At 40.0% G+C, this 25,446-nt stretch overlaps 1 protein-coding gene and 1 pseudogene across 6 annotated transcripts in view; both read left to right on the forward strand.

The window, feature by feature from the left end:
* Ttc39b (tetratricopeptide repeat domain 39B) overlaps positions 1 to 25,427 on the forward strand; it is an 83,729-nt gene extending 58,302 nt beyond the window's left edge. For all 6 annotated transcript variants that reach the window (XM_033757666.1, XM_010630955.3, XM_010630956.3 and 3 more), the window contains 11 exons: positions 1,140 to 1,205; positions 2,510 to 2,618; positions 3,329 to 3,396; positions 3,487 to 3,546; positions 6,601 to 6,762; positions 7,350 to 7,441; positions 9,901 to 10,027; positions 13,060 to 13,168; positions 17,499 to 17,616; positions 19,972 to 20,088; positions 22,901 to 25,427. In XM_033757666.1, coding sequence (XP_033613557.1) covers positions 1,140 to 1,205; positions 2,510 to 2,618; positions 3,329 to 3,396; positions 3,487 to 3,546; positions 6,601 to 6,762; positions 7,350 to 7,441; positions 9,901 to 10,027; positions 13,060 to 13,168; positions 17,499 to 17,616; positions 19,972 to 20,088; positions 22,901 to 22,991 — 1,119 coding nt within the window. In that variant the 3' untranslated portion in view covers positions 22,992 to 25,427. The remainder of the gene's footprint in view (positions 1 to 1,139; positions 1,206 to 2,509; positions 2,619 to 3,328; positions 3,397 to 3,486; positions 3,547 to 6,600; positions 6,763 to 7,349; positions 7,442 to 9,900; positions 10,028 to 13,059; positions 13,169 to 17,498; positions 17,617 to 19,971; positions 20,089 to 22,900) is intronic.
* LOC117283864 lies at positions 3,107 to 3,313 on the forward strand (annotated as a pseudogene).
* Positions 25,428 to 25,446: the final 19 nt, after the last annotated feature.

Here is a 25,446-nt window from a genome sequence, read left to right on the forward strand (position 1 = left end):
GTTTTTTTGAGACAGTGTCTTGCTATGTGGTTGAGACTGACCTGGAACTCACTGTGTAGCCCAGGTTGGTCTTGAACTCACAGCGATCCTCCCGCCTCAGCCCGAGTGCTGGGATTACAGGCATGCGCCACCACGCCCAGCTGAGGAATGGTTCTTTGATGATCTTTGGGCAGATGTAAAATCTGAATAGAAATCTCTAAAAGTTCTAAGCAAGGCATAGTGGCAGAGGCAAGAGGCAGAATTGCAAGTTAGGGTCCTATCTGGCCACTTAGCAAGACCCTGTCTCAGTAGCAAAAAAAAAGGATTAGGGGTATACTCAGTCTGAAGATCTTATATACTTAGAGATTTAGAACTTTCATTAAGGTTTGATTGGAACTGGTGAGAAGATAAAGTAGTAGGGGGCCATCCACACTGGTGCATGGGCCGCCATGGCTTCCTTTCTGTGAGGCTGTTTGATGACTGGCGGCCGGGGAAGGAGGGTGACCAGGAAAGGAGGGTGACCTTGCACACTTGGCTGCTGCAATCCTCAGCACTTATGTGGGACACACAGAGATTCATATTTTTTGTCTGTTCAGAGAGTTCTATCCACAAACCTCTTCCCCAGGCTTCCTTGCCGCCAAATTTTCAGTCAGATCCTTGGCCATCGAGCAAAACCGTTTTCCACAGCACACGAATCAGTGCACATTCGCACTTCCAGCCACTTTGGCTTCAGAGCGTGTGTGTGAGAAGCACAGTGCCGCAGGCTCCCTCCTGGGAGGCTTGGGGAGGCCGCAGGAAGAAGCAGCAGAGCCACAGCCACAGCCACCTCTTCCAGGTGGGGCCTCAGGGTCCGGAACGCATCCACTTTTGCTTTCCAGGAATGGAACCTTGTCTGCTTTCTTGTCACTTAATCACTGCACATATAAGTTCCTTACGGAGTTATGGAAAAGAAGGCACTCTTTTTTTTTTCATTTTTAGAAGAAAGGGTTTTTTAATTACAGTATTATTAATTAGTATGATGATTGAGACCTGTCTAGTGGTTTAAACGCATTTCTATACTTTGTTATTACTAAAGCAATTAAAACTTGTAAATAATTGGCAGTTTACTATTTGTCTGTAATTAAATACACATAAGTACACTTATATTTCTTCTCTTACAGATGCTGTCTCTTTTACCAGCAAGGATTATCAGATTGCTAGAATTTATTGGATTTTCTGGAAACAGGGTATAAATTTAAATTTGTCTTACTTTTGACAGGGAGGATAAGACATTATTTACCAAACATGGGGACAGTGTAACATGTCCTCATAACTGACATGGTAATTGTTGGTAGTTTGTTTCCAGAACAATAAAGAACAGTTGGTCTTTGGTCATTTCAGGAGTTAGGCTTGGCTTTTTTGTTGAAAATTAAAAAATCTCACAGCGGTTCGGTGGCCTGCCTTGCAAGTGCAAGGACCCGAGTTCAATCCGCGGTACCAAAAAAAAAGAAAAAAGAAAAAAAAAGAAAATTAAAAAATCTCACCTGTCTTAACTAAATTCTAGAGTTAAAATTTATGTTTTGGGCCAGGGATTTAGCTCAGTGGTTCCGCTGCCTGCCTTGCAAGTACAAGGTCCAAGTTTGATCCCTGGTACCAAAAAAACAAAAAGTTTTGCTAATATTGCTGCTTGCTGGATTTTTATTACCTTTTGTGGTAAAAATATCCTTCTTCAATATTTATTAATCCCACAGTTATCTTCTTTAGAATGAAGAAACTAGGCTAGATTGCTTTAATAGTCTGTAATTCTAGCATGGATCAAACACAGTTGCAGGGTTTTGGATTTCCATTTGCACGTTTTTACAGGTTTTACTATACAACAAAGTGAGGAGATTTGTTTTCTGTGAAATTTTTGGGGTGCATATATAGCATGAATCCCAACATTCAGAATGCTTGTACGAGAGTAGTTGCATCCCAAGAGCTGTCTCTGCTAGTCAAAAATCAGAGTTTTAGACATGTAACGAGTGCAAGTACTAGAAGCTATGACATTTTTCCACTTCGTAGGCTGTTACGTAGGTATGGTGCTCTTTGTGTAAAATGTTCTATTTTGACTTTATGTGTATGTTCACTCTTCTCTTTAACCATTGATCTGTATTCCTTTAGTGATTCCTCTAGAATACAGTCCAGAGTGTGACATGGTGTCAGGGTCCCCACAATCTGATATAGCCAGTGTTCTCAGCCTTGCTACGCATACTTTTCACTTTCCTGGTACTTCCTCTCCATTGGTCCGTTGGGTGTTACTTGAACATGTCCTTTCTCTGTGCTTCTGCTATTCTTTTATTTGGACATCTTCACTAATCAGCTTCCCTGGAAATAATGTTCCCTCAAGAGCTACTCTAGTAGGTTTGTGATAAATGCCATCTACTCCGTCAAGCTTTCTTAAAAAGTAAACCGCCTTTGGGGAGAATGGGGTTACTGTGGGTTAGCATGTGAATGTTTGTGAATCTGATGTTCCAGCAATTTTGTCTTTCTAAAATGCACTTAACTCCCACAGGAGCTGGGCCTCCTGCAGTTGCGGGAAGGGGCGTCAGGGAGAAGCATGCGGTCTCCACTGTGTTGCCTCACCATCCTGGCGTTCCATACCTACATCTCTCTGATACTTGGTACGGTCTGCAGGCTGCGTTACTTCATGCCTTATCATCGAAAGTTGTTTATCTTTACTCTGAATAAGTACAAATTTAGAGAAATCAATAAGAACTGGTAGTCTGTCTACTTTTTTGGGGGGTAAACATGAAAACCAGTGACATTTATCAGTGACATTTGGGAGAGGGAGTGGGCTTTTCTCATTGATGTTTTTTATCCCCAGCTAAAATTTCTGTACACATTAAGGTGCTTGATTTAATCATTTTCATATAAAATTTTTGTTTTTGTGGAAAATGAAATAATTGCCAAAAATAAGTTAATATTGTTGTTTGTTTGTTTTCCCTCTGGTACCAGGGATCAAACGCAGGACCTTAGAGGCAGATGCGATGCCACTGAGCTAAATCCCTGGCTCTAAAATAATTTAATATTGTTTATTAAAACCAGAAATTCCAGTTAGAAATCAAGCTAACTACTTCTTAAGAATTCATCTGTTCTAGAGCTGTTTTAAATCGCTTCTCGGCCTTTTGGCTAAGATCAAGTGTAGAGCTGTTTTAGAGTCAAGTCACTGATGGGACTTGTCTTTATTTCCTAGCTGTTAAAAACAACAACAAAATGGTAGTTTTCATATTTCCCGCCAGTTAGTCTTTGCGGTCTGTTAATAAAATCGGGAGTTAGTTATAAGTGCCTTCTCTGTTTCTTGAAGACTGAGGCTTTTCCTTTAAATCTCTAGGTACAGGAGAAGTGAATGTTGTGGAAGCAGAGAGTCTCCTTGCACCCTTCCTGCAGCAGTTTCCAAATGTATGCTTAGTATTTCAAGCGTATGTTTCAGCCATAGTTAGTCAGCCAGCATCACCTCTTGAGCAGTGTGCTTTCTTCCTTTCTCCGCAGGGTTCTCTCATGTTGTTTTATCATGCGCGCATTGAGCTGCTGAAAGGGAATATTGAAGAGGTAATGTTTTTGGCGGGAGCTCCTGAGGGCGTCTTCTGTATGGCGGAGTTGCTTTACACAGTTGTTCAACATGAGTGTTGGGCTGCGTGGTCTAGAAAACAGTGATGTAATGACTCAGCCAACATTTTAATTCATACATCGGTCCTGTACCATGTAGTACATGCCCCGGATCTAATTTGCACAGAAAGTACATGGGGTAGGATATATGTACAGAGCAGGTGGCCGGTCTAAACTGCTTTCCAAACATGTTGTCACCAGTCTCTGCATCCCACGTTGACCCTGGAATCCAGACCCCGAATAAGGTACAGTGCAATGTACGGCATGTGGACTCCTCGCCAGGGGAGCTTGTCTACCGAGTCCCAGGAAGAGGCTGGAGAGGGAAGGGCCTTCGATACACACATTCTCAAGTGGGTCTCCCTGCAGATGGGATCCAGCGTGTTGTTCTGTTGTTTGTTTGTTTTGTTTGTTTATTTGTGTTTTCTGTCTGTAGTACAACTTGGCTCTTTCTCTGGTCAGTGTATCTAAATCTCCGTCCTTCTCTTTCATGGCTGGGCTTCATTTTATGGGAAGACTACCCTGCACTTCCTGATGTGGTCTGTGGCCTGGTGCGGGGGCACACACCTGTCACCCTGCACTCAGGAGGAGCTTGAGTTTGAGGCCAGGCTGGGCTGTATCTCGAGACCCTGCCTCAATAATAAGTGAATAAATAAAATAAAATGGCCCAACTCTTGTTAGCTCTTTGGCCACTCCAAAGAGTAATGTTGTAAACACCATTGTGCACAATTTGTGCACGGTATACTGATAGAAGGCACATTCTCATCGTCAGGGTTTCAGTGTTAGAGTGTGTTTGCATTTTGATAAATCCAGCCAAACTTCTTTTTTAGATTTATTTTTATTAGTACATGTTTACACTACCTCATGATTACATTCATCATGGGGAGTTGATAGATGTACACAGCACGTCTTAATTCTTTTTTCATCCCTCCTCCCATCTCTTGGTTCCCTTGCCTTTTGCAAAAGATTCTGTCTCCCTCTCTTTTGTTTTGCTCTTTATAGTTTGGGTTTCTCCTGTCAGAGAAACCATGCTATATTTAAGTTTGCGTGTCTGATTTATTTCACTTGACATATTGTGGTCTCAGGGTGCATCCATTTTCTTGCAAATGATTCAGCTTCATCCTTTTTTTTTTTCTTGGTACCGGGGATCGAACTCAGGACCTTGCCCTTGCAAGGCAGGCAGTGGCACCACTGAGCTAAATCCCCAGCCCAGCTTCATCCTTCTTTACAGCAAAGTAATTCTCCATTATATATAAATACGTTTTCTTTATCCATTCATCTGTTGATGGACATATAAGCAACTTCCAAGATTTACCTGTTATGAGTTGTACTGACATAAATATGAGAATACATGTATCATTGTAATATGATGTCTTTCTTTCAGGGAGATACATAGAAGGGGAATAGCTGCGTTGAATGGAATTTCTTTTTTTTTGGTATCGGGAATTGAACTTGGATCCTTGCACTTGCAAGGCAGGCCACCGAACTGCTGAGCTAAATCCCCGGCCCTTGAATGGAATTTCTACTTTTAGTTTTTTGAGAAATCTTCATACTGATTTCCATAGTGGTTCTATTAGTTTACATTCATACTGTAAGACCTGAATTACAAGCCCATGCTAAATGACAAAGGGCCTAGGAGACAGTGCTCTAACCCCCTCCCATTGTAGCCACAGCCCCAACCTTTGTTCAAACCCTGGCTTAGCACTGTAAGGCAATCTTGTACTGTTTGAAGTCCAGATCATGATTAACGTATAGGTTAGTAGTTCTAGACTATGAGATACATAGAGACCCCAACTTAATTGTCAAACTGTTTGCTCATCCTGGATGTCTTGGTGACCTTTGAAACATCCTATAGGGATCTGTTACTCATCAGTGTGTGACTGCCGAGTACGTAGCTGCTGACCACCAGCTCAAATCAGCAGACCCTTTTCCCCTCCTGCAAGCCTAGAATTGTTAACCCCCGCTTTTTACCCCCCTATAAAAAGGATCTCAGCACCTGAGCTGGCGCCTCTCTGAGCCAGCTACTTGGTTCTGAGAGTGCCGTCTGGCCAGACTAATAAAGGTCTGTTTATCATCTAGCCTGGGTGTTCCTTCCTGGGTGACTCTTGTTCCTCCGTCGAGCTCCTGGAGCCTTGTGGGTTTTAGGACCCAGCCTCGGGGAGGCCTTTTCGGCTGTTTACGCTCTGTGGAGTGGAAGTGAGACTTTGAGTCTTACAGTACGAACAGTGTAGGGGTTCCTTTTCTCTCCACAGTCTCGCCAGCATTTGTTATTGTTTGGTTTCTTAATGATAGTCCTTCTTTCTGAAGTAAGATGGAATTTTAGTGTTGTTTTGATTTGCATTTCTCTGCTTAAGTTTCTTACACCCTAAGCTCCTACAGAGATATGAGAATCCTTGTTTCTAGTGCTCTTTGTCAACTCTGGGCATTTTCTGTTGGTTCTATTTTTGCTAATGAAAAAATGATAATTAATTTTTAAATGTATATTGCCTCATTTCCAGATTTCTTTATATGCATATTTGTTGTTTGTATATCTTTTCTTTGATTTGCCTATTTATCTTTACCCATTTTTCCATGGAGTTGTCTTTTTAAAGGATTTTGTAAAATTTTTATCTGACCAGGGGTTAGTTAACATTTTGCTAATTATGTGGGTAGTAATATCTTCTCCCAGTCTGTCCAGTGCCTGGAAATTTAAAGTGTATTTTGCCCAGTGGAAGTTTTCACTTTATTGTTGTCAGTTTTTTTTAAAGGACTGGTGTTTTATATCGTACTTGGAAGGAATTTCCCGAGTCCTTTGTTTAAAAAGTACCAGCATCCCCTCACAAACTGAAAGATATGGAACTTAACTATATCATTCTGTGTAAGGGACACCACCCTTTGTGTTGAGTGATTTTGAGTGATTATTTTGTTCTTTTTGTACAAAGCGTTTTATGTATTTTCCCATTAGGTTATTATCTCCTTGTCTAATAAATGGATGATCATCTTTGTACAATTGACTTACAGGCACAAGAGATATTTCGAAAATGCATTTCAGTTCAGGAAGAATGGAAACAGTTTCACCACCTCTGTTACTGGGAGCAAATGTGGATTAACATATTTCTACAAAACTGGGTGCAGGCGTATTACTATTCAGATGTCCTTTGCAAAGAGAGTAAATGGTCCAAGGTAAGGTGTAGTGCCTTCATTAATGTCTACTAATGTTTACTGGAAGTATCTAGGATGCTTGTTCAGTAGTGTTTTAGGGTCACTGTTTTCTCTGTGCAGAGATCTACAAGGGGAAATTTGCATGACATACCGACTACGTAATCACAAGCAGTCTTTGGCATTGCATGCTTTAAAAGCCATCCAAAGACATTCCAGCAAAGATTTAACTGTAAAGATGAACTCACTTGTATTTACACTTATTACATATCAATACCAGTAGTGTGATGTTAATACTTTTTGTAGACTTCCCAGTGCCCTGATAAACAGGCTCATGTGATAATTAAAATTAATTTGATCCAGGAAGAATGAGATAATGGTCTTTTATTCATTTGTCTCACTTTCTCATCCTTGAATGTAATGGGAAATGGTCTTAAGTTAATTGAAATCTGTTATCCTTATTTGGAACAGACAGTTTAAGATTTTATTTCTTTTGACTTCGTTGATTCTGCTTAACATTAAATCTGAAAGTTTTGTAGGTCATTTCGGATTTGCATATAGAAATGTCATGACCTAAAGATGTTCTTTAGCAGCTTCTTTTTCTCCTCAAGGCAACATATGTGTTCTTGAAAGCGGCAATCTTGAGTATGCTTCCAGAGGAAGACGTGTTAGCAACTCATGAGAATGTGACTGCTTTATTCAGGTAAGCAGGACACTGTTTCTGTCATAAGGCCTCTGGATGGATAAAGACGTACAGCTCCGTCCTCTGTCTTTGCTATAATGCTCTCTCATGCTTCACTCTCCTATTTCTTTAATGCCTCTCCTTATTTGGTATTGGAACTGTTAAAACGGTACGTGTTTAAGTGTCACAGCAGGCTTTTGCGAGATGCTTGTGTGACTGGGAATCTCGAGAACACGTGCTTTATTTGTGTTTCGGAACTAGAATTTTATTGTGGTAGTCTTACTACTGCAATTAAGCTGGATCTTTTCCCTCACGTTGAATCTTACTCTTTCTTTCAGTAATGTAATTAGATTTTCTTGACTCCTTTCTCAGCAACCTGTTTGATGCATTCTTAATATGCAGTTATGCAAGAACATGTAGTCTCTTCATCCCGGTTTCATTTTCATGCACTTGTGAATTTCTTTGTTTTTCTTTCAAAAATATCAGGGCTTGAACCCAGGGCCTAGTAGACATACTAGGCAAGTGCTCTACCCCTGATTGGTATTGCCCATGGCCCCATGTTTGTGAATTTCAGTGTGAGGAACAAGTTTCCAGGTCAAGGTGGGCTCCATGCCCCTTACCCAGAATAGAGTAAAATGCAAAAGTTCCTTTCTGAAAAAATCCATTCTATGTGACAGTTTCTCTGTGCTTCTGAAAAATTCCATTCTATGTGACAGTTTCTGGGCTTCGGTTCCTCTTTTGGGGCATCTCCACCCTGCATCTGTTCCTCTTTTTGAGATGTTAAGATGTATTAATTAATATAGGAATTAGTTATAGCTGACATAGGAATTAATTATGGCTGACATAGATAGCCACCTCCTGATATATTAGCTTGCAAAATCAAATGATCTAATAAAAAGAGCAATTGATTCTGCGAATGTAGGCATTAGGTAATTTTCCAATACATACCCTCTCAGCACCCCGTGATGATTTTGCAAATATAAGCATTAGGTAATTTTCCAATATGTGCCCTCCCGGCACCCCCTGATGATTTTGCGAATGTAAGCTTGATAAGAGAGAACTAAAAATATCAATTATAAGCAGAAAAACCCTATATAAACCTGCTTCAAAAATGGATCTGGGCTCTCAGTCTGAAGCCGCGGTGACGGTGACATCTGAGAGTCCAAGCTCGAGCTTGCAATAAACTCCTCTTGCAGTTGCATCGGACCTGACTCCTTGGTGGTCTTTGGGGACTTCGTGACTTAGGCATAACATCATAAATAGAATTTCTTGCAATTTTGAGAAGTTTGTAAATACAGTGCATGGCCTAAATTATTTCCAAAATCACCTATGCTCGAAAAACATTTTCTCAAATTGTGCATTAATCAATGGCTATCTTTTGAGTTACATTATTGTGTAAATCTGTGTCGTAATGCAAATACAACAGGAAATGTACCAGTATACTTTCTCTGAGTGTCCACACTATACGTAATGCTTTTTAAGGAAATTGCCAGTGTTATACCTAGACTACCTGGAATATGGTTGATAGAAGCATTGACTAGGTTGACTAGAACGAAACCTGTCAGTAGTGGTCACGAGTGTGCACCAGGATTACATGCAGGCCGTATCAGAAACCAGATTGCACCACTACCCTTCAAGGTGCTAATTTAGTGAATCTGGACTCCTCTTGCTTGCATCGGACCTGACTCCTTGGTGGTCTTTGGGGACTTCGTGACTTAGGCATAACATCATAAATAGAATTTCTTGCAATTTTGAGAAGTTTGTAAATACAGTGCATGGCCTAAATTATTTCCAAAATCACCTATGCTCGAAAAACATTTTCTCAAATTGTGCATTAATCAATGGCTATCTTTTGAGTTACATTATTGTGTAAATCTGTGTCGTAATGCAAATACAACAGGAAATGTACCAGTATACTTTCTCTGAGTGTCCACACTATACGTAATGCTTTTTAAGGAAATTGCCAGTGTTATACCTAGACTACCTGGAATATGGTTGATAGAAGCATTGACTAGGTTGACTAGAACGAAACCTGTCAGTAGTGGTCACGAGTGTGCACCAGGATTACATGCAGGCCGTATCAGAAACCAGATTGCACCACTACCCTTCAAGGTGCTAATTTAGTGAATCTGGGGTAGGGCCTGGGAATTTGCACTTCACACAGACTCCCAGATGTTGTTGCTGCTGTTTTGTGTGATGCAGTGTACAAAGCACAGGTGTAAATGATATTATGTGTTTGCCAGTTGTGACACATCCATGTAATCCCAGTATGCTGGGAGGCTGAGGCAGGAGGACTGCACGTTCAGGCCCAGCCTGGGAGCTTAGCAAGATCCTGTCTCTAAGTGAAAACCTGGAAAAAAAGGGCTGGGGATGTAGCTTAGTGGAAAGCCCTGTGTTCAGCCCCCAGTGCCACAAGTGAATGAATGGACGGATGGATGGATGTGTTTACTGATCCTTCCTTGGGGCCGGGGTCTTCACAGACAGGTGGAAGCCTTGAAGCAGAGAATTGCTGGTAAATCTCTCCCGACCGAGAAGTTCGCTGTGCGGAAGGCCCGGCGCTACTCCCCCTCCTTGCCTGCCCCCGTGAAGCTCGTCTTGCCAGCTCTGGTATCTGCTTTTATTTACTGTTCGTGTACTAGACAGAAATCACTAGTTTAGAGCAGCAGAGAGCGTATGATTGTGTGGGTAATTAACTCAGAAACCATCCTAGGTTTTCTCAGGTAAACATTTACAAATGAGTTAACAAATAGTTTAAACTATAGCTAATGCCACTGTCTGGCAGCAGACATTCTGATAAAGGCTGATTAAAACAATGTATCCTTTAGCTCTCACAGCAACTCTGAATGTAGTCTTGTTAGCTTTTTTACGGATACGGACATTCAGGCTGAGAGAGGTGAAGTTGCCATTATTGAACTTGAATTGAATTGTAATGCAAGCCAGAACTATAATTTTACCTTTTCTAATAGCCATATTAAAAAAGCAAAAGGAAACTTGAAATTAATTTTAAGACTGTTTTCTTCAAACCAGTACATGCAGTTTTTGCTATTTCAACGTGTAATGGATAAAAATTTATTGGTGAGATACTTCCCATCGTTTTATGTTGTTCTGCCTCTTGAAACTCTAGTGTGTGTTTCACACTTGCGGGACGTTCAGTGTTTTACTGCTGCAGACCTGGGGTAGCTGGTGGCTGCGCTGGTCCACCTGGGCTCTCTCCCAGGCAGTGCACCTTTTAGGCAAGCCAACTGTGAGAAACACTCAGTGAAAAGTTTTCTTACTGATGTCTTCCTTTAAAAACTCTGAACATGTCAGATCACCAGGAGTCTTCTGAGGCTTTAGTTTTTGTGAAAGTGGTCAGTAAAGAAAAGCTGCCCAGTTAAAGCCGGTGTCTGCTGTCTTCTTCTTTTTTAATTCCACAGTTTTTTTAATCATTCCCCTTTGATGGTTGTGCAAGTTTTCCCATTTTTCATCGTTACAAACACACTACCATTAATATACTTTTTTTTTTTTTTTACATTTATATATATTCTTTGGGGAAGAGTTTTAGAAATAGAATTTCTGGTTGAAGATATATTTTGGCAGATATTGTCAGATTTCTCTCCAAACCTAATTAAATCTCATTTCTTTTATAGGTGCTGTTGAGCATTTTTCTTGTGTTTGTTTTTAGTCTTTCATTTGTGACTTGTTCATATCTTTCCTTAGTTTTTTGTTTCTTATTTTGTTACTGACTTCCAGAGCTTTTTGTGCATTCTATGAGAACAGAAAATGCAGGCCTGCAGGTATCAGATGGTATCTGCAGTCATGTTGAGGACAGAGAGAAGAACATTATGTAGATGACAGGGACAAGCACACATTTCCCTCCTGACTTGTGCGAACTGTAGTGCTACTGCCTTCCTAGTTAACTTCACTTCCATTCCTCATTCATTTTTGAAATGAAAAAACAAGCTGGGAAAGTTTTTCTGCCTCACAGAACTTTCTAGAAAAATTTCGGAACCATCCAGTTCTTTGCATGCAGTAGTACTTGGTATTGTGTGCACATAGCTGTTTCCTGCTTTGACTATGAATAGTCTTACGAAAGGTCTAACTTAACTGTATTTCCTTCTCCAAGTCTGTTGCTGGGGAAGAAACAGGAAAATGGCTAGAATTGCTGGTACCTGGGAATTTTACTATAAGCCTGTGTTTCATAAAATCTTATGCATGCAGGGGGCTGGGGATTTAGCTCAGTGGCGCCACTTCTGCCTTGCAAGCATAAGGTCCTATGTTCAGTCCACAGTACTGAAAAAAAAAAAAAAGACCTACATTTGCCTCTTTCTGATAAAACAGTCCTTTGGGCCAGGGATTTAGCTCAGTGGTTCCACCGCCTGCCTTGAAAGCACAAGGACCCAAGTTCGATACCTGATACCAAAAACAATAACAACAAAAACAGTCTGTCAATAAAAACTTCGAAAAAGTCACTGTCAGTTTCAGTGTATTTCAGATATCATTGAATTGAGCTCTTACTTTGATAGTAGTAAGAAATTGTCCCATGTTGTTATCGTAGTTTTCAGTGTCATATAGTGAAATTATGGCCACTCTGCCTGGATATGTCTCCCTCATATCCACTACTTCCCTCATAAGAGGCTTTTCAAGCAATGACTATCAGTCTAAAATTCATTCACATCCAAGAAGGTGCTAATTATCCTACTTACTGTATGCCCTTCAAAATATGAACTGCACTGTCAAGAGCATTGGAAAAATATTTTCAGGCAAAAGCACATTTTCCTTTGGTCCAAAAAAATTCTCATCTGTTAGTCCATTCAATATAATCTGCGATGGGAAATCAGTAATTTACATTTTCAGCAGCTGTCATTCAGCCATGTGGCCTTTAAATGAATGTGTTCTTTCCATATTGGTTTGCATTACTGGACCAACACATGTTTTTAATGTTATAAAAGAACCTGGGCTCAGTAAAATATCCCAATGTTCATTTCCAGCAATATGCTTAGAAACATTTTATATAAACAACTGGCGGACATTTAAAAATATTCCCTTTTTCTTAAAAGTAACAACAAAAATTTACATTGAATGGATTTGTTCAGTATTATCTTAAAATATATTTACTGTGTGTGTGCATGTGTGAGTGTGTGCATGCCTGTGTGCATGCATGTGGGGTGCACATGCGTACTGGGGATTGAACTCGGGGCCTTGCACATGCTAGGCAAGTGCTATACCATTGAGCTACCTCCCCAGCACTACATTTACTTTTAAAATCTGTATTCTATTCCAAAAGAATAGAATACTAGTAGGTACTTAATAAATACTTGTTGAGTTTGAACTTCTTTTGTTTTTGTTTTAGTTTTTTAGTGCCAGGGATCAGAATCCGGTCCTTGCGCTTGTGAGGCAGGCAGCAAATAAGTTCTTGTTGGAAGACTGAATAAATTAATTTTTCAGTAAGAGCACAAGATGTATAAAAGGCATATAATCAAAAGAAGGGGAAATTATATTACTAAACTCCAAGTGAAGCCAGGAAACATGATCTCTAAATAGTGTCTTGAAATCCCTAGCAAACAAGGCATTATATACTTTTGTGTGGTTTTTGTGGTCATAAAAGAGATTGAGTAAACTCACATCATTTTTAATGGTTTTTCATTCTTCTTCATTAGGAAATGATGTATGTCTGGAATGGTTTTTCAATAGTGGGGAAAAGAAAAGACCTTTGTGAAAATCTCTTGGTAACCATTGAAAAGGCTGAGGCAGCTTTACAAAATGAAAGTAAGTACAAAAAGTAAACAGATAGTAATCGTCGTCTCTGTTACATTTCTATTCTGCCTGTCCATGTCTACATCAATTTTTGTGCATCTGGAGGACAAAAGAGCTTGAGCTGCAGGTGTCTGAGTGGTTGCAACCAAGAGGAAGGAGCAGCGACACATCCTGTATAACATGGGTGAACCTCGAAGCCTGGCTAGGTTGAAGAGGCCACTCGCAGAGACCACACACTGTATGATTCCATCTGGGTGACTCACCCTGCCTACCCTGCACAGTCCAGTGCTTTCATAGAGAAAGGGGATTAGGAAATAGCTGGGGAGGGATGGACCAACTGGGGTGGGGCGTGATGGCTGAGGGGTGTAGTGTTTTGTTGGTAGGAGATGAAAATGTTCTCCGATTATTGCTGTGGTGGTTGTACTGCTCTGCAAATACACTTAAAAACCATTGAATTATATCCTTTAAGTGAATGAATTGTACGGTATGTGAATTGTACCTGGAAACTTAGGAGAAAGATGAAGAGAGGGTGTCAGGTGCTGGAAAGTGAGAGCAGCACAGGAATTTCCCTCTGTGCATCTCCTTCTGGTTTTAGCTTGCTGTTCCTCTTGCCAGTATTCCTGATGGTTCTCCAGGCTAGTGTTGCTGTAGGCACAATGAGTTGTTTGTGTTCAAGCTTAGATCTCACCACTTAATTTGTTTGCCCATTGCCTTACCCCAGTTTGGAGGCAGGTGATGTAGTAGAAGGAAAATCAGGCCATCCAGGTTTGTGTTCTCAACCCTGCAGCCGTCATACTCTGGGAAACTTGCCTCTTCGGAAATGGGGGCAGTGTTGGACTAATGATACCTAAAGTTGTTTTCCTGCTCTGATCTTTCTGATTCTGGTTTTTTGTTTTTTTTTTAAGAGCCTTTATGTTTTGATACACAGTGCTTTCTCATCAGTGCCAAAAAACTTAAATATTAACCAAGATCATGGCCTTACCTTTTGAGATTTTCTAACCATAGAAAAAAAGTAAAATGAAAATGTCTGTGGTGATAAACCCATTAAAGGGCACAGAAATTTAGTGATGGTGGGTGAAAACTGTTGATAGTTAACTCATTTTTCTTACCTGAAGAAAGATGGGCATTTGAGAAGCACTAGCTCCAAACTCAACATGCCCCCAACAGAGGGGTTAAATTATTGTGTATGGCCCAGGGATTAGCATGTATTTTAGATCTTTTTTGTATTGATGTCTTTCTTATCAAGCTAAGATTCTAATGAAGCCTCTTTTTACAATTTTTTTTTAAACATGTACTTAAAATTTTTAGGTAAAAGTGGAGAAAGATAACCCATATTTTTGCTACTGTAGCACAATTTAGAATTTTTGAATTTTCCATCCTGGCTTTATTATTAGAGTTACGAATATAAGGTGTCTAGATATATACTAGTTTTTTTTTTATTTAATATATCATCAATGCTTTAAGTTTTGGTAAATGAAGCCTTGTAGCACTCCATGGAGGTAACACATCATGATTTAATCCTCTCTGAGTTTTGTTGGATATTTAGATTACTTTTTCCATTTAAAATAATTTTAGCATTAGATTTCATCAAGAGGAACAGAAATATTAAAAAGTAAAAGCTGAATCTATGGTTTGATCTGCTGACAAGTTCAAGGTTTCAGACCAGACTGCTGAAAACCCAGTGGACACACAGTAGATCTGGGCCACAGAGTCCCTACCTCTGTTCAGCCATCTTGAAAAGACTGACCTGTGACTGTAGGGAGACCAAGTGAGTGGAATAGTTTACCCCACTGTAGAAGAAGCATTCAGGAAAAGTTCATCTGTTGATAAGGGGCCAATGATGCCTTCTCATCCTAAAGGCAGTGCTTATCCAAGCCCTGGCCCGTTATGACCTTTTAGTAATTAATCTGCTGTCTTTCCCATTAGAGGAACAAACTCATACTTGGCAAAGGGAGGGAAGTTGTGAACTTGAGGTTACACTGGGCTCCACCTGCCCCCCGCCCCATTATTAGGAGTGGAGTGCTTTCGCTTTTGTGGGCAGGTCTAAATTGGGTCTGAAGCAGGTAGAAGATCTGATTGCTCTGCTCTGGTTGTGCTCCGGCCATCATTGGTAACGGCCTGGCCCTGAGACGGAGGGCAGAGCTCCAAAGATGGGCAAGCTCTTGGTAGCGTGCCCAGAGTCAGCATGTGGTGTGGATTCCTTCCAGCAGTGCCTCCCTTGGAATCGAACTGCACTTGCTAAGTATCCAGATGCTGGTGCGGCAGAGCCCCTTTGTCTATTTGTTGACATTAATTTGCTTGGGGAACTTAACATAGCAAATATAATTAAGTTACGTAAAAGGGAAAGTATTAGCACTTTGATGGCTTCACTTCCTGAATCTATTTTCACATTTTTTTCTTTGTTTATTTCAGTTAATTTCTAAAAAGTTCGTGATAGATTTTTTTATAATTTGACCTTTAAACTCCCTTTGTCCTCAAAACACTGCACTGACTTAGTAAATCCGGCAGGTCTTTTCTGCTGCAGTTCTACTTGGGGAACATCATCACATAACTTTTTTCCAATGGAGGGCTGGGGATTTAGCTCAGTGGTTCTGCTGCCTCCTTCATAAGCACAAGGTCCCAGGTTCGTTCCTTGGTACAAAAAAAAAAAAAAAACACCCAAAAAACTTTCTTCTAATGGAAACTGGAAATCTTCATCTATGAATTCTTTCATGAGGTTCAGAATCATGACAAAGTATTCATATTTTTTAGGGAAAATGATCAACCTACAAATTGGAGTCTGAGAAAATAATGGTTTTAAAGTTTTTAGCGGAGTGTGGAATTTCTGAACCCATCTGGCATATCCTGACTCAAGTTTTACATAAAAGTTACGTGGGGCTTTACTGGTATTTTGCCTTTCCATGGTGCTGTGTCTGTTCCTCATCAAAAACCAATCAGCGAGCATGTTGCCATAGCACAAACTGTCAATAAAATGCTACACAGAACTCCTAGGAGGCACAGAAGTGACACTGAAAACTAGCAACCATTATGGATCCTAAGGCTTTGGATCTAGGCCCTGAAAAATATTCCTTCTTAGATACATATTTCAACAAACATCCATGATTAGAAATACAGATAAATGTTTTGGGGGAGGTTTTTAAAAAGTGTCCTCAATAAGTAATAGGAACAGTGTGGGGTGTTGGTATCTGTAATTTTTTTCTTAATAAATGACCTGTCAGTACTTGTTAGAGATGAACCTCAGCTATTTCCACCATGTAGGAGTGAAGTGACCTGCTTCTAGTTAGCTGAGTAGCATTGCTAACCTCTCGCAGATAGTAGCTTATGTGTTGCTGGTGATTTTTAGATTTGTACTGAAGCAGGAGAGTTTCCATTTGAGGGACTCCCAGGGCCTCAGTTAGTTCCCTTTCCTGCCCTCCCCCCTGGTGTCTTACCTGACTTGTGTGAATTAGTCTGTCTTGGAATGGCTTCTTAGTTACACATAACTTGAAAAAAAAAAAAAAAAAGACAGGGGGAAAAAGCCTTCACAAGTGGTAAATGTGAAGTGACTACCTCTGTCAGATGCCACACATAGTATTTGACAAACTGTAGAAGGCAGAGTCATTTTCGAAAGGGAAAACATACTGAAAGAGTGTCTTTTACATTAAAACCCACACACATTTAGAAGTTTGTGGGGTTTAGATCTCTTTCATGTATTTCAGAACTGTTTTGTCTGATTTTATGACATAATTTTCCCCCAAAAGAACATAACCTGGGAGAATTGATAAGCTGTAAACATAATGATCTCGAGAGGGTGTTCTACTTCCTGAATTTTTAATGGGAATGAGGCCATCTGCTTCTCCATATGGAAGTGTTATCCTCTCCTACGCTGAAGCCAGAACAACAGGATGAAGCAGCCTTTTTGTTCCTCCTGGCTTTACCTTTTTATAGAACTAATAAAGCTCTTTATTTAGAGCTCAGAATCCCTGTTGTTACATCTCAAGTTAAAAAACTCAGAATGTGATCACTTGAAAAAATTTTAAGTGGATTCCTTGATAAAATGGTAATACTAAGATATTAAATTCAACATTCTTTTCATTTAAAAATGCTTTCATTGTGTTTTACTTAAGGTATAACAAATGCTAAAAACATGTTCCTTGTTTTCAATAACCCCCCTGAAGCCAGTAGCTGTTAGTTTTCTTCTTAACTAAGATTTTAAAAGTGTTTTGGGGATAGGGGTGTAGCTAGCTCAGTAGCAGAGCATTTACCTAGTGTGTATGAGGCCCTGGATTCAACACCCCGTACTGGAGAAAAAAGGGAAAAAGAAAAACTTTTTTTCCTTTTTTATTCTTTTATTTGTTTTAAGGCTTCAGTGATTATTCTGTGGATGACGAGTGCCTGGTGAAGTTACTGAAAGGGTGCTGCCTCAAGAACTTACAGCGGCCCTTGCAAGCTGAACTGTGCTTCAATCATGTTTTGGAAGGGTAAGAACACGATTGGAGACGGCCTGAATGCAGTTCCAGGAAGCTGCTGTGAGAGAGTGTTGCAAAACGCTTTTCAGTACTACTGAATTTTCCTTGGTGGTAACCAAGGAGAGAATCCAGCAGTGTTCTCTATTCTTCAGGAACCAAGTCTACTCTAGATGAGGCATGGTGTATGCATCTCTGCAATATCAGTGTTTAAAGGTGACCCACAAAAACTAAATTTATGACCTGGCTACAGGTCTGTCCAAAGTGATGTGCTTTTAATTCATGCATATAAGTTTTTTTAGTCTGTTCAAGTATTCAACAGAAATTTGAGTACCCACTGTGTGTCAGAGACTGCTGGATCCTAGGGATTCAGAATTGAGTAATCATGTGACGAGCACCTGCTTCTTGCTTGGCAAAAGGCATTTTTCTGCATAAAACTTCTTTTCCCAGTAGCAGTGATGATGTCATATTCCTTTACTAATTGTAGAATTGAACAAGCAAGGGTCAAGTGCCGAGCCCTCTTTGTCGCAGTGCAGACCTCGTAGGGCCAGAGAAGTAGCGTGAGGATGGAGGAAGGCTGTGTGGTGGAAGAGGGGCGATGGGCACTGCAGGTTGGGCGAGTGTGTTCGCTCTGGAGGGTGCAGCCACTCCAGGTCTGGTCGATTATCGCTGAGGTCAGTGGGAGCCCAGTGACAGTAGTCCTGACTGTTTTTCATGAGAAGCCCAAAAGCTTGATTTTATATAAAATCTTCTGATTTTTAAGTATTGGTACGAATTTTTAAAAAACACTGTGCAAGCTGAAAGACCACAGACCTAGCCTACAGTCGACATCCCGCTTCCACCCAGGGCTACCCGATCCCCTTCCTCCCGACAGCGTTCGTGGGAACAGAGGCAGACTGGTATTTGTGTACGGAGAAGAAAGGCGATGTCTGTTTCCCCAGTAAGTGATACACTGTAGTTAGTAGATATGTTTAAGAAGCAGGTGTGCAATTCGGTTTTATTGGGGTCTGTTGAAGATCAAAAGGGCGGTCAAAACGATGACCCATTTGTGCTGTTCGTTATGTTTATTGAATCCGTGAAGTATTTGTCCTTGTGTTTTATAATTTGGGATCGTGAACTCACCCTCAGTGAGCTTTTATCTTCGGGTTCCCATGAGGCAATGTTGAGAAGAGTCTCTAAAAAGTAATTTTTCTTAAAAAAGAATAATTTTTTCTTTTATTTCTACCAAGAGTCCTAAGGCTTTTGTATCCCAGACCACTTTCATATTAATGTCATTGCTCATTGGCTCTTGGTTCATTTGGGCAATGTAAATTTGAATTGCAAATTCATCAGACCTATTGGCTGTTGATGTCCCAAGGAATGTGTGTGTGTGTTTGGTTGGTTGATTTTTTTCCCCTCACTAAAGTGCAGGCCAAAGAAACCACTGTCCTGTCTCTCTCCTATGACAGCAAGTGGGCTCCTTCTAATCTTTCTTTAATGGAACATCTGCTGAAGGTCTTCCAAGGTCATGCTTTAAACAGAAGACTCCACCACCTGGCCTCGGCCTCCTCTCCCACGTGGACATTGGGACACAAAGCCCTGCCCGGTTCAGATGGAAGCAGATGGAAGCAATCCCAGGACTCACATTATCTCACATACCCAGAGTTCTGTTTGTTTGTTTGTTGTTATAGCTCTGTTTTTGGCCCCTGAGAGATGTTCTTACGTTTTCCCAAGCTAAGCGGTACACCAAAGTGGTGTTACTCTTTTTTTTTTTTTTTTTGGTACTGGGGATCAAGCTCAGGACCTTGTGCTTACAAGGCAGGTGGAAAAAAAAACAAAGTGGTGTCTTTTTTTTTTTTTTTTTGGTACTGGGGATCAAGCTCAGGACCTTGTGCTTACAAGGCAGGTGGTGGAACCATTGAGCTAAATCCCCAGCCCGTGTTATTCATACTTTTTTTGCTAAGTCTCTGGATATTTTGTAGCTGAGATTTCCACAGTGATGCTGAAAACAGAGCCATTATGATGGTTTCTTATAAGACTTTAAAGGGAATTGAACTTGAGAAAAAATGCAACACTTTTGCTTACAAAGGGACTAAACCACTCGCCGTGTTCGGGAGAGTAATCTCATCGTTTTGAGGGCAGTTCCTTAAAGGTCTCCTGTATTCAGTAAACAGTCATCAGGCTGTGTTTACATTAAGGGATAGTGATAAATATATAAAAAGCATACTGTTTATTGCCATAGTTTATTAAGTTTCATAACTATGAAAGCAGCTTTTCTCTGATAATAGGCTTAAGGCTACACTTGTTTTCTCAGGAATGAGAAATAAGTTTTGAAAAACAATATGGTTTTTGTTCTGTTAAGATTTAATTGATTTCCATCTATTCTTTCAGCGAAAAGCTGCTAAAGTATGACCACTACCTAGTGCCATTCACTCTGTTTGAGTTGGCCTTTTTGTATAAAAGCCAAGGGGAAATTGACAAAGCCATAAAGGTCCTGGAGACTGCAAGGTAAGTGACAAAGACAGCTTTTCCTTGATTGCTATAGAGTCAGGAATATCAATATCATTACAGAAATAAAGACACTAAACCCTTAAAAATTAGTAAGTCAGTGCAAAATTAATAATTTTATTCCTTTTTCTAATTAATATGTTGTTGATGCTCATGGATTTTGCTGCAGTTGTGCTGTTTTCAACCTCTTAATGCCTCGCCCTGTGGATATTTATGGGTATTGTTGTGGGCATCTCAGTGATTTCTAACTTAATCTCTTTTATATCAGGAGCTGACAAACGTATTCCATAAATGGCCAAAGAGTAGTTTTGACTTTACACTGTAAGGCCTCCATTGCACAGTTATAGAAAGTAGCCATAGAAGATAATATGTAAGTAAATGGGTGTGTTTAGATTGGTTCATAATTTACCAACAGATATGGTCATAATCAGTCATATCTAACATTTCCTGAAGAGCTTTTGGTCACATGAAGCTCTTTGATCTTTCCTTGATTCTCTCTGTCAACCGTGGCAGATTTGAAGTATTTTTATCATTTCTGGTAGACAGTGGCTCTTAGACTTGTGATCACAGCCTGCTTGAGTGAAGTAAAAACTCCATGTTCTGTTTGCCTTGAGCACTTCACACAATGGAGAAAAAAACACCATGATAATTTAGGCCATAAATAGCTTAGTTGTTCGTTTCTTCAGATTCAGCAAATATTCACTGAGTGCCTGATATATGCCAGATTCTAAAGGCTGTTAGAGAGGCAGCTGTAAACTGAATAGTCAACATTTCTGCTGTTTTAGCTGGAAGGAGATAGTAAATCAACAGCCAAGGAGAAAAATAGTAGTGCTGTGTGTTTTGTTGAAGTGCATACTATTCATAGGAGGGTACCTGAATGTTACTTTAGAATGGATTAATTATACATTTCCTTGAGAAGATACTATGGTGGACGATTGTGTAATTAAAGCTGGCTTTGAGGCATTCATCAGAAGTCACCATAAAACAGGGTAGGGAGCATTCCTAGGAGAAACCACAGCTAGGGAAGCATGGGATTGTGGGTTTTAACCATTATTGACAATGATATTTTTACTGAGATGGAAGTTAGAAAAACAGATTTGGGGAGAGAAAGAAGCACTCTTACTCTTTGCACCGTGATCCTTTGAGATGGCTGTTGGGTACCCAGGTCCAGATTGTGGTGAGTTGACAGGTACACTCGTGGAGTTCAGTAGTAGGATGAAAACACTGTAGCAGTTCCAGAGTTACCAGCACAGAGATAGCGATATTTAAAGCCATCATACTTGGTGAGGCCATTTAGGGAAAGTTAGCAAGAGAGGAAGGTCTACCATAGTTCCTGGGATATGCCATCATTTTAGAGGGTAATCGATAAAATTAAGATTAAAATCTTATTCATAAGATCAAGTGGAGTTAGAAAGACATGTGGAAAAACTAAATATTTTAAAAAGGTGAAAATGATCAGTTACAAGGGCAGCTCCTGAGAGGCCAAGAAACCTAAGACCAGTAGATGGGGCTGCTGAAATTGGCAACAAGAAAATTGTGGCGAGCTTGACAAAGTGAGGTGAGAAAAGACATGAAGTCAGCTGCTTTAGGAGAGGCTTTTAGAATGTTTGCTGTGCATAGAGCATAGTAAGTAAGGGGCAGAAGCTTCAGGGACATGGTGCAGCCAGGAAGGACTTCTTACAATTCCGTCCGTCCGTCTGTCTGGTGTGACAACGGATCGCTTAATTTGTTGAGAGGGAGTGCGATTAAGATTTCAACTGGAATATTTGTTTATCTTCAAACCTAGATATTGGAAGATTACTCTAAATGCTGTTGTCCTAAATATTCATTGTGTGGACACATTCAGTGCTATAAGTGCACAATAAAGTGTATAATGAAGAAAACAAAAGACTAATTATTCCTACTAAAAATCAACCAAAAGCCGCCATTAACTCAAAAAAGTACTGATACAGTAATATACTCCCTGGTAGTTTCAAATCTGTTACTTTCATTTTCCCTTATGTAGTAGGAGCTTTGCAGATTTGCCAGACATTTAAGAAAATGCTTGGTTCCATCCTTTGATAAACTCTTTAAGACCTTGACTTTAGTTTATGAATAACACATTTGCCAGCTCTCATCACAGTTACATGTAGATAGTCCTTAGATCTGTGTAAAATAAAACACTATAAAAATAAGTGATATGGCAAAGGAGAAGTTACTCCCTTCTGGCCAATGCACAGCAAAAAAGCAGGGAACCAAAGCCGAAGCTGTTCCATCATGTTGACTCTTGTAGAAAAGGGAGGTCAACAGGAATGATGTAAATCAAGTTTTAAAATAATCTTTGGATTCCCATGGTCCTTCTGTTACATATTTGTTGGCCAAACCATTGATATTTGCATGTGAAAATTCTGGCATCGCTAAGTAACCCTTCTGTCTTTGTTGTAGTTGTTTCGTGAGGGCTTCAAGGTATTTTTCCTTTTTGAATGACAGATCATGTTCACTGTGTGTATGTGAACCTGCCTTAGCGTTCTACTGTTTAAGGAGATTTTGCCAAGCTTGTTAGAGCCACCTCATAACCTTGCTGTGTTTGCAAATGATCTGGTAACCAAATAGAATGTTTCTACTCCAAGTGTGTTCTTTAAGTCACCGTCAGGATGCCTTTGGAAACACAAACGTGCTGTTTCCTCTCTCACTTGGGAGCAGAATCTGCACTTTACTAAGCTGCATGGTCAGGCGTGTTAAAGCCGGGAAGCAATGAGGATTCTGAGGGGGATGGTGATGCGCTGGTATTCAAGAAAGTTTGATGATACAGTTTTATTGTTATTGTTTTCAGAAACAACTACAAAGATTACTCCTTGGAGTCCAGACTACATTTCAGAATTCAGGCAGCTCTTCACCTCTGGAAAAAACCCTCCTCGGATTGATCAAAACATGAAGGATGGAATTCCCCTCAAGTAGCCTGGCATCTGAGATAGATCAGTCCTTGTATTAAAGTGGAAAGGGATCTTATGAATAAGAGACAAAACCAGTTTTAATTGTCAATATTTTCTGTCCTCTGGCTGGTTTACTGTTGGTCTTGCATAAATTTATTTTTTTCCTTATAGAATGACATTCAGTAATCTAGAAAATTAGTATATTTGCCTCTCCAAAAGTAATTTCATGTTCATTTTTAATTGAATAGTGAAGAACTCTTTTAAGGGACCCACAGGTACAAGAGTCTTAATTAAATTATTTATTTTTTTATGTGGAAATAATATTAAGTAGCAAATGGCTTAGTCCAAGCCATTTTTAGGTTTGTTGGTCTTTTAAATGTCAGAGGTACTTTGTTGCCTATTGCTTAAATCTCAGAAGGGAAAGAAATATCCCCTTCAGAGTAACTTAACAATGAACTTCTGAAGACTGAGAAAGCAGAAGGCGTGAACTGGGCTGGGGTACCGTGTCTCACAGGTTAGAGCGACCTGTATCTGTCAAAGACGATGAATGCTAAAAATGACTGAGCTTTTACTGTTCGTGTTAGTTAAAAGTAGTGACACTCTGAGAGACTGTCTTATTCGTGAATGTACTGAAGTCTGTTATAATAACAAAAAAATTTTTTAAAAGCCTGTACATCTAAAGGGAAGAAAAGTCATAATTTAGAAATCATCCTCAACTGTAGTGATGAAGCCTAAAATATATACATTGATTATTTTTCCTGTAGGAAGCAAAGTAAGTTCCTGCTGCTTTAAATGATAAGTACAATATTATTATTTTTTACACTTGCGAGGTTGGTGGGATCTTGTTTTCTAATCTGTGCAGAACTGCAGTGGTTCCTTATCATAGTTGGACTGTCCTTTAATTAGGAAGCAGAATCAGGTCACAGAGCAGGAAATAGCCCCTACTCTGCCACCGGTGCATGGTTAATGGGTGGCCTTCAGGAAGCCTCTTCTCCCTCGCGTCACGTTTTCCTCCTCTGTGAATGGGAAGAGAACAGGCAACTGCCTGCTTCAGTTTTATGACCGTGGTGTGTGCATTCGGTGCATGTTGTCAGCAGACGAGGTTGAGTGTCTGTCCCTGTGAGTGTTTCATCTCTTCCGTCGCTGCGGTCCCCTCCGGCTGTTCCCGTGTGTTGTGGCTCAGGACCAGATTGATCTGGAGTGAGGGGAAACCGTTCATGAGTTGCTGAGTGGAATTTGGCCTTCTTTCTGTTTCTGTTGTGAACACCAGACTGTGGTACTAACCGTCTGAGAGGCCTCTGAGTTTTCACAGAAGCCCGTCTCTGTTGGTTAGCAACTCCACGGCACGGAGCATCCCCTGTTGGGCTCAGTTTTCTTGGTGGGGACAGCAAGGTGACACTTGGTGCTCATGAGGGGGCAGCTTTAGTGCCTGAGTGGCCACAGAGTAAGAGTAATAATTGTGATAATTACGGTTCTCATGCATAGATTACAGTATCCACATAAAATTATTGGCTGAATATGTGGTCTCTGCCTTTAAATGCACGAAGTGTAGAAATTTAAGAACATTGAAATTTGTTCATGTATTTGGCCCTGATGGTAGCCCAGATTATGAATTTGCCCCTTTCTGTGCCTGGCTGCGGGACCTTGTGTCCTGCAGGGACTGTGTTTCCCAGGGAGGATGTTAACCAACACAGCAGTCGGAGCACCACCCCTGCTGGCGGTGCTGACAGATGTCAGTCCTTACTCTTGGACCAATTACATAGCTGCAGGTACGCACAGAAGAATAAATAAAATGAATTGTCATATGTAATTAACAGTGGAAAATATGTTCGATAGTTATTTTGTGTATAACTTTGGAAAAAGTTGATAAATTATTTAGAAGAGCTTTGGTAGTTTTATTTTTTAAGGCAGAAATATCCATATTAAGCATATATACGCACAGTTATTTTTCTGAGAAGCTGTAAGTTGGAGTGGATAATAAAGAAATTCTCATTTGGTATAAAATGAAATACTTTAGAGCTAATAGTGACTTGATTTTAGCTGCATTATCAAACAAATAAAAAATCCATCTGTACAATTAAAAATTTTCTTTTTTTGTTTTTATTATATCTTATTTTTATAGTTTCCCGGTATTGCGGATAATCTGCCCAGGGGATTTCTAAGTACTGTAATAGAATCTGTGCTGTGTGTTTATGTTTCTTGTTATGTTTAAGACACTGTGCTGGTGGTACCAGTTTCTTGTGACTTGAGCTACTACTGCATTTTTGGACTTTGTGATTTCGGGTGCTCTGTGAAGAGGGGTGCTGAAGGAACGATGTTTTACCTAATCTCTCTGGGCATGTGTCATGGGTTGGGTTGCCAGTGTGTCTGACAGTGCAATTTGTGCAGTTTCTGGTATAATTGCCTTTTTTTTTTTTTTTTTTTTTTTTTTTTTTTTTTTTTTTTT

Source organism: Fukomys damarensis, unplaced genomic scaffold (genome assembly GCF_012274545.1).
Source record: "Fukomys damarensis isolate Sample0158 unplaced genomic scaffold, DMR_v1.0_HiC HiC_scaffold_31, whole genome shotgun sequence".
Lineage (NCBI taxonomy): Eukaryota > Metazoa > Chordata > Mammalia > Rodentia > Bathyergidae > Fukomys > Fukomys damarensis.